Below are 9842 nucleotides of genomic sequence, written 5' to 3' on the forward strand. Positions count from 1 at the left end.
TAACTTCAGTTAGCTTGTGTTTAAGCGTGTATGTATGTAAAGAGATGCCATACTATGTGATTTGTGAATCAAAGTGCTTTTGAAAGTTATCTTTTCAGGTTAAACGCTTTATTTTTGGTCAGTAATGTATTTTCTTTAAATAAAAATGAAAAGATTGTTTTCAGTCTTTTCATAGTTGCATGAAATTACCATGACTCTTGCCACAAATACATTTTTAGCGGAAAATCTGAAACTTTGGGATTTTTCATAACTTCAAGCCAAAGCAATAAAACACCCTTGGAATCTTTGGTGTTTAGTTTTAGGTAGATACAAAACTGTGCAAGCCACAGATATGAAGTCTGTAAACTCTTTGAAATGAAAAAGTTTTGCTTCCTCTATGAAATCACTGTCTAAGCATCACAAGCAAAACATTAACTCAAGCCATGGGTGTAACCCCTCCCCCCCAAAAAAAAGAGTTATAAAGAGTTTATTAAGAGTTCTCTGGAGAGAAATTTGCCTCAGAAGTGTTACAAATGTGTACAGCGTGATCCACAAGCACAAACTAAGATTTACAAATGTGTGCAGTAATTTGTGTGTAACTTTTGAGGATTCACAAATGCGTGCTGCAATTCATCACACAAATACAAAGCAATTTGAACACATAAAACTATTTTACAAATGTGTGCATCAAAGCCTGTAAGAAAAAGATCATTTACGCACAATTTATTGATTTCGGCTTCACGAGTCTGTCAAAAACACTTCTGTGCATGTCCTACATGCAATGTGAGTTTTGAGACAAATTTCACACAAATCGTAAATATCTGATCAGCTGTGTACAGATCTGTGCACGGATCAAAAAATGTGAGCTGTATTTGTACAGTCCCTATCAAAAGTTTAAGACCACTTAAAAAATACAGCTGATCAAAAGTTTAGGAACGCGTGCCTTTAAAATGCCAAGTCTGTGCAAAACTGTAGATTCATTGTCATTTTCTGTCAGGTAGTCACACTGTCATGATGTTCTGATGGGAAAGACAAAAAAAAAGTTCCCTTTTTGAACTTGGTCGGGTTGTTGAAATGCATAAGTAGGGTCTCTCGCAGCGTGCCATCACTACTGAGGGGGGATGCAGTAAGACAGTCATTTGGAACTTCTTAAATGATCATAAGGGGTATGAAACAAAAAAGTCAAGTGGAAGAACCAAAAACTTCACCAGTACTGAGCCAGAGGATCGAATTGGCTGTTCGTCAAGACACTGGACGATCCTTGTCCCAAATTAAGGCCGTTACCTGTGCCAACTGCAGCCCAATAACTATCAGATGGCATCTGAGACTGAAGGGCTTCTAAAACAAAAAAACATCTTGCAAAGGCCTCGTCTCTTTGAACACCACAGAACTGACTGTTTGGACTTTGCAAGAGGGCACCAAACATGGGACATTGAAAAGTGGAAGAAAGTTTTATTTCACCTTGATGGTCCTGATGGTTTCCAGCATTACTGCCATGACAAGCAGATCCCACCTGAGATGCTTTCTACGCATCACAGTGGAGGGGGGGCCATAATGATCTGGGGTGCTTTTTCCTTCAGTCGAACAGTAAAGCTTCAGGAAGTGCAGGGGTGTCAAACGGCTGCTGGCTATGTCCAGATGTTGCAGAGAGCATCTCTCATGACTGAGTGCCCTCATCTGTGTGGTAACGACTGGGCTTTTCAACAAGACATTGTACAGTACACAATGCCTGCAGAACAAGGGACTTCTTCCGGGAGAATAACATCACTCATTTGGACCATCCTACTTGTTCCCCTATTCTAAATTCAATTCAGAACCTTTGAAGATGGATGGCAAGGGAAGTTTACTAAAATGAACAACAGTTCCAGACAGCACATGCCCTTCGTGTCATCTTCACCACTTGGAGAAATGTTCCCACTTACCTGCTCACCTCATGGAAACGCTTGCATCAGCTTTAAAACAGCCTGTTTCGATTTAAGCGTTGTTTTCAATAAATTGCATGCTCAAATAAATGTTTCGTCTCACTCCCATTTCTTCTTGTTGTATGTTGAAGCTCTACTTGGAACCTTGTTAAGATCCAACCATGCAAAATATGATATATATATTTTTTCAATTTTTCAAGTAGTCTTAAAGTTTTTATAGCGACTATATCTGGGATTCCTCTGTATTCTCTTCATGGAGTTCTCTCTGTAGCTTCCAGCAAAATCCAGCTGCATCAGAAAAGAAGAGGTTGAACTACAAATGTGGTAAAAGCTTTAATGGGCCAGTAGAACTGTTGTTGGGAAAAAAAAAGTGTAGGGAAAGCCACAGTCAGACACAGCTTTTTAAATGAGTCCTGTGAGATGCTTCAACTTAGAAAACATTAAAACATTAATTGGAATTAGTTTATTTTAAGGACAGGAAAACTTTGATGATCAAAGTAAGCAACAATTCTGCTCTCTATGGATCCAATTACTGCAAATAATTGGATATTGTTTAATGTTTTTCTCATTATATTGTAAGCATCACCTCATGAGATCAGTATAGGTAAACTGTATATATTTCGCTGTAAAGAGGTCAGACATGCAGCCACATGCTTGCAGCCTGTGCTGTCCAATCCTTTCAGAAAACATCAGGTGAGCTGCATTCACTCCTTTAACACATGCATGACTTCAAATGTGCTCATTAAACTGCCATGTGAATTGTACCTGTATTGTAATGCCACTGTAACAATATGATTTTCTGTTCCTTAGACTAATAAGGTAGTCCTCAAACACAGGTGGTGGAGTTCAACTATGATTTTACAAAGGACTGTTTTAAACAGCTCTGCTATCATTCATCCTCCAGGTTTCTATATCATTGGATTTGAGACATTCCCTTTCATCAGTGTCTACTTTATCTTCCTGGTGTTTGTTTATGGTGTTACAGTGCTGTTTAACATTTTGGTGATTTATGTCATTGCTTCTACTCGTCGTTTGCACACTCCAAAATTTTTGGCTGTTGTCAACCTTGCAGTTATTGATCTGTTTCTTAACACTTGTACCATTCCCAGCATGATAAAAATATTTCTCATCAAAAACAACTTCATTCCATTTAACTTGTGTTTGCTACAGATGTATGTTTATTATGTGTTTGTATCTTTGGAGTCATTTGCTCTTGCTATACTTGCCTATGACCGGTTAATTGCAATATGTTTCCCTCTGCGTCAAAACTCCATCAACACTGTGCAAAGCATGTGTTGTATTATCAGTATAACATGGTTTCTTGTTATGGGAGTAATTGCATTTACAACAGGTATAATGACTCGACTCTCTTTTTGCAGGTCTGTGAGAGTGTTCAGCTATTTCTGTGACTATGCACCTGTGTTTCGGCTTGCCTGTAATGATAACACAATGCAGTGGTTTGCAGCTTCCTTTCTCAGTGTTTTGTTACTTTTTGTCCCTTTTACTTTCATTTTTTTGTCCTATGTCAGCATCCTGGTGACAGTGTTCAGGATGAAATCTGTGGACAGTCGGGTGAAAGCTTTGGCCACGTGTGTTGAGCATCTCATTCTTGTTGCTATATTTTACATTCCTCTTACTGTCATTTTCACAATTGGTTTTTTTCTGGGTGTTGTTAATCCAGATCAGCGAGTTCTGAGTCTGTCGCTGGCCTCATGCATCCCACCTTGTATCAATCCTATTGTATATTCTTTGAAAACCAAAGATATCAAAACCAGAGCACTGAAACTGTTCAGAAAAACTAAAGTTAATGCATAACATAATAAATAGACTGAAATAGTTTGAAATGTCAAACTGATTTCACGTCATGGAGCACTTTGTTCTTAAATGGGCTAGATGAATGAAACTGTCCTTTATTTCAGTGTATAAAGTTTTAAATACAAGAAAACAAGGTGGTATTTTAGCTGTATGACTTGGTTTTCTACATGTGTAGAGTTAAAGAAAAAGTTCTGGTACCTTATTGTCCAGACTGTCCTGTATTTATAAAACAAAGGTTATCTATAGGTGGTGAAAAACAGGAACTTTTCTGTCTTTTAATTATTTATCTATTACTTCTTCTGGTTTACCATGATTGGAAATAGGGGAGGTTTTTTTTAATAGGAAAAGCTGTTAATCATATGAAAATGTTTTAATGTTTTTCCTTCCTTCACATGTTCTAGCCTGGCTGGATTATGCTGTTTTGTGCCCCCATACCTTATATTTGAAACCTTTAGTTTAGAGAATCAGTGTCAAGAAGGCTGACAACAGGGTAATGTGCTGTAAACCTGAGTCTATAATGTTTACATCATTCAAGAAGAGGAGCGACAAAGTCTGTGATGTCTTTACTCTTAAACTACTTAAAGTACTACTTAAGAAATCCATTTCACTATTCTGTTAATTATGTTTTCATATTATTAATTTGGTGGCTTGTGTGAATTTTTTTCATAATACTTACACCATTTTTATGAGGTAATAAGTAGCATTGTGATAAATTATGGAACTTTAAATGTGAATATTGAAGTTTTAAAGTTTGGATTAATTTGAAAGTTTTTTTATGAACCAATCATGATTTCACATCTGTTATTTCAATAAGGAGAGTTTGTTAGAAGGAGATTTACACATAAGCTTCATTTAATTTAACTAGACTCATTTTGTGACTAAACTAAACTAACTGTCACATCATAAGTAACACTCCATATGTATACAATGGTTAAAATAAGTATTGAACATGTCACCATTTTCTAAATATATTTCTAAATATATTTATTTATTTATTGACATGACATTCTCAGCAGATGTCGGGAAAACCCATCCAGTCCACACATGCAAATTAATCAAACCACAGATGTCCATAAAATATGTGTAATTAGTTAGAAATGACTAGTACTGAACACATGACACGATACTGAACACATGACACGATACTGAACACATGACACGATACTGAACACATGACGAAAGGGAAGTGCAAAAAAACCTGACACCAGCTGCAATCTATCAGTGATTAGTAAGCAATCCTGCCACTTTGTGCAAATTAATGTCAGCTGGTTCAGTCCCCACTGATGCTACACAAGAAACATCTCATCATGGGTAAAACCAATGAGTCCTTGACCCTTGCAACCTCATTGCACCAAAAGATACAGATGGCACTGGCTACAAAAGAATTTCTAAACTACTGAAGGTTCCAGCGAGCATTGTTGGAGCCATAATCCGGAAGTGGAAAGAACACAATTTCTCCATAAACCAGCCACGACCAAGTGCTCACCGCAAGATTTCACACAGAGGAGTGAAAAAAATCAGCAGGTACAATTGTGTCAAAGAAAACAATGGCCTATATGCACACTCATGACACAAGATTCCATTACTAAAGAAAAAGCATGTTGCAGGTGCTTTTTCAGTTTGCTGAACAACATTTGGACAAGCCTGTAAAAGAGAGGGAGGATGTAGTCTGGTCAGATTAAACAAAATTTGAACTCTTTGGATGCCATAATAAACACTATGTTTGGTGGAGAAAAGGCAGCACATATCACCCCAAAAACATCATACTAATTGTGAAGTTTGAAGGTGAAATTTGGAGGTGGGAAAATCATGGTGTTGGGCTGTGGCACTGGAACACGACACATTACTGAAGGAAGGATGAATGGAAAAATGTAACGAGACATTCTTTATAAAAATCTGCTGCCTTCTATCAGGATGATTAAGATGAAACATAAGTGGAAGCTTCAGCAAGACAATGAACCTAAGCGGACAGCCAGGGGACCTCTCTGTTTGTTTTAGAGACAGAACACAAAGCTGCTAGAATGGCCAAGCCAATCACCTGACCTGAATTCAACTGAAAATCTATGGAGAGAACTAAAGGTCAGAGTTCTTAGGAGGCAACCTTCAGGATTTGAAGACTGTTTGTGTAGAAGAATGGGCCAAAATCACAGCCGAGCAATGCATGGGACTATTTTCTCCATACAGAAGGCGTCTAAAAGCTGTCATTGTCCACAAAGGCTTCTGTATGACGTATTAAAGAAATTTCAGTTAGCGTGTTCAGTACATTTTCCCTTTGTCATTACTCATTACTGCAAATAATCTGAGGAAATCTATGGTTTTTGTTGCTTTGCATGTGTGGATTGGATGAGTTGTTACTGACATCTGCTGAGATTTCCATGTCAACAGCACCTTTAGCAATATATTTACTTGGAAAATTGTTGATGTATATATATTTCGCCAATCTCCAAGCTTCTCTGGGTTCTGGAATATTTATATATTCAGAGAGCACTTAACTGTTTTTATTTACCAAACAACCTGCACAATTAAAGTTTGGTTTAATTTTTAATAAAATTGTGACCTGCATTTTAATTGTGTTCCTTGTTTTTAAATATGAGTAGTAAGCAAATTTGAGTTATATTTACTTCATGTCCTATTTAAGTGAAGTATTATTCAGTTTTGACGTTAAATGAACAACAGCTCTGAGTTAGGTGAAGGTGGAGGAGGTGGTTGAAGAGTACAGGTCGAAGAGGAGCTTGTTGATGAAAAAAGATTAAATTTCATGAGTAAATCAGTGTGTTCGGTCAGAAGGCTGAGTGTACGGTGCTTTAGTGCTAAAGTCACTGGAAATATTGGCTGAAATACAGAGACCCCATGAGTTCTTTTAACTTTGGCCAGGCCTGGCCGTTGAACAGGCCTCAGGGAGTGTAGCTTTACATAGTTCTTCTTTTCACATGGTTTTTTTCCCAAAAGACTAATAAACTGCATTTCTTTCAGCATCCCATTTGGACATATATTTTTTACACTTCACTCAGTAATTCATACAAACCAAGTTGCTCTCCACCGGTTTGTATCCTGCTCCACTGCAGTATGAATGTGTGTGAATGTTAGATAGAAAACACTTACATAGGAAAAGAACAGAAAAAAATGCTTGTATGAATCAGTGAATGAGACAACTTGTATAAAATCACTCTGAGCGCTCAGAGTAGAAAGAACCAGCATAAGAACCAGTCTATTTACCAAGTTTATAAAAAGGAAATTCAGATTTCATTCCACATATTCCTTATTTAGCACTCCTACAGATTCAATACATACAGACTTCTATGATTTTATCATCTCTAGTACCGTACCAAACCCTGTTACTAGTATTAGCATTTTCCATAGAATTATGTCTTAATTACTTAGAAACTGCTTCCCTGTAGACTTATTCATAGTGCTATTTCTCATAGAACGACATCACATATATAATATTATACTATAGTGTATATAGTAAAATATTACGTACATATATAAACACAGGATAGTGCAAGAGCCTCCTTAACATCAGTTTTCATTCAATATATTCAGACTTTCATTCTACATATACGTATATTATATTCCTCGTCAAACAAGAGGAGAAAAGCAACAAATAGTTTGTCCATTTTGTAAAACTCTGACATTTGTTAAATAAACAAGGTTGTTTGGACTAATGTTAAGAAACTTTCCTTGGCTTTTTTGTCAAAGAAACATTATTCCCATGTTTACAACCTCAAAAATATTTCAGCAACTCCCCAACTTGGTCAGACACATTTTAAAATGAGTCCTGTGAGACGCTTCAACTTAGAAAACATTAAAACATTAATTAGAATGAGTTTGTTTTGAGGAAAAGAAAAGTTGGTGATCAAAGTAAGCCACAGTTCTCTCTCTATGGATCAAATTAGTGCAAATAATTGGGTACAGTTGTAAGCATCGCCTCATGAGATCTGTGTAGAAATACTGTATATATTTCGCTGTAAAGAGGTCAGACATGCAGCCACATGCTTGCAGCCTGTGCTGTCCAATCCTTTCAGAAAACATCAGGTGAGCTGCATTCACTCCTTTAACACATGCATGACTTCAAATGTGCTCATTAAACTGCCATGTGAATTGTACCTGTATTGTAATGCCACTGTAACAATATGATTTTCTGTTCCTTAGACTAATAAGGTAGTCCTCAAACACAGGTGGTGGAGTTCAACTATGATTTTACAAAGGACTGTTTTAAACAGCTCTGCTATCATTCATCCTCCAGGTTTCTATATCATTGGATTTGAGACATTCCCTTTCATCAGTGTCTACTTTATCTTCCTGGTGTTTGTTTATGGTGTTACAGTGCTGTTTAACATTTTGGTGATTTATGTCATTGCTTCTACTCGTCGTTTGCACACTCCAAAATTTTTGGCTGTTGTCAACCTTGCAGTTATTGATCTGTTTCTTAACACTTGTACCATTCCCAGCATGATAAAAATATTTCTCATCAAAAACAACTTCATTCCATTTAACTTGTGTTTGCTACAGATGTATGTTTATTATGTCTTTGTATCTTTGGAGTCATTTGCTCTTGCTATACTTGCCTATGACCGGTTAATTGCAATATGTTTCCCTCTGCGTCATAACTCCATCAACACTGTGAGAAGCATGTGTTGTATTGTCAGCGTATCGTGGATTAGTAATATGGGAATAACAGCTTTTGCAACTGGTATAATGACTCGACTCTCTTTTTGCAGGTCTGTCAGAGTGTTCAGCTATTTCTGTGACTATGCACCTGTGTTTCGGCTTGCCTGTAATGATAACACAATGCAGTGGTTTGCAGCTTCCTTTCTCAGTATTTTGTTACTTTTTGTCCCTTTTACTTTCATTTTGTTGTCCTATGTCAGCATCCTGATGACAGTGTTCAGGATGAAATCTGTGGACAGTCGGGTGAAAGCTTTGGCCACATGTGCTGAGCATCTCATTCTTGTTGCTATATTTTACATTCCTCTTACTGTCATTTTCACAATTGGTTTTTTTCTGGGTGTTGTTAATCCAGATCAGCGAGTTCTGAGTCTGTCGCTGGCCTCATGCATCCCACCTTGTATCAATCCTATTGTATATTCTTTGAAAACCAAAGATATCAAAACCAGAGCACTGACACTGTTCAGAACTAAAGTTAAAACTAAACTAACTAAAGTTAATGCATAAAATAACAATCAATTCTAAATCAGTTTTTGTAGCGCTTGTACAGTCTGTTGCTGGATATTAGCTCTGCCTTCACTTTAGTAGATTATAGGATTATGCAATTATGGTCTGCTGTCAAGTCCTTTTTCCCGTGATTCTTCAAACTCCTCCATAACAACAATATGTCTCAAACATGTGCTTTGTTTTCTTCTGCAGGAGACATGTTACAGATGTATATGCTATAAAATTAAAACATTTTAAATACTACAGTAGTTATAATAGTTGAAATAGTTGAAAATAAATATCCTACAATTGTAAATGTGCACAAATTATAGTATGTAAACTTACTCCGCATTAAAAAAAAAAAAGTACAATTCTCCCCAATTCATCTAACTAAGCATCATTGTCCAAATTAATCAATCATTAACACATGAACTGTTTCAGTGTTTCATTCAAACTCGAGTGTCGTACTTACAAATGTAACAGAATTTACCTTTTTTTTTTTTAGATAAAGTAAGTTTGATCAATTAGTTAGCTGAGTATTAATTTCAGCTAACATATTTAAGTGTACTACAGAGCATTAAAACACATTACTTCAAAAGTTGCTTTAAATTGTAAATTGAGTGTCATTCTACGGATGTCTTTGGCTAGAGTTTAGGGTGGCCTTGTATACATTACACAGCACAGTGGTGGACTGTATCTTTGCTTTGTGTTAATTATCATTTTTCGTCCCCTTTCTTTCATTATGCTAGGTTCATGGTGAAATATTTGGACAGACAAGTGAAGCGTCTTGATGCATTCTCAATCATCCAGGAAAGTAAATTTCCAAAAGTTGATTCTGTTCATCTGGACGTAGCGTTTTGTGGGAGAAATGTTTCTTCACTCATCCAAGTGACTTCTTCAGTCTCAGCTGACTGCAGGTTTCCCCAATCTTATAAACAGTACATTTGCATAATGACTGAAACCAGCCCACTG

At 36.6% G+C, this 9842-nt stretch overlaps 2 protein-coding genes across 2 annotated transcripts; both read left to right on the forward strand.

Annotated features, from left to right (window-relative positions):
* Positions 1-2753: 2753 nt before the first annotated feature.
* LOC102194109 (olfactory receptor 2AT4-like) lies at positions 2754-3716 on the forward strand. Its single transcript, XM_005752364.1, has one exon. It carries the CDS (start codon positions 2754-2756, stop codon positions 3714-3716), a length of 963 nt encoding a protein of 320 aa, XP_005752421.1.
* A 4194-nt stretch (positions 3717-7910) lies between these two features.
* LOC102194408 (olfactory receptor 2AT4-like) lies at positions 7911-8891 on the forward strand. The gene has a single exon (XM_005752365.1). It carries the CDS (start codon positions 7911-7913, stop codon positions 8889-8891), a length of 981 nt encoding a protein of 326 aa, XP_005752422.1.
* Positions 8892-9842: the final 951 nt, after the last annotated feature.

This window comes from Pundamilia nyererei, unplaced genomic scaffold (assembly GCF_000239375.1).
Source record: "Pundamilia nyererei isolate P.nyererei 1_Seehausen unplaced genomic scaffold, PunNye1.0 scaffold00354, whole genome shotgun sequence".
Taxonomy (NCBI): Eukaryota; Metazoa; Chordata; class Actinopteri; order Cichliformes; family Cichlidae; genus Pundamilia; species Pundamilia nyererei.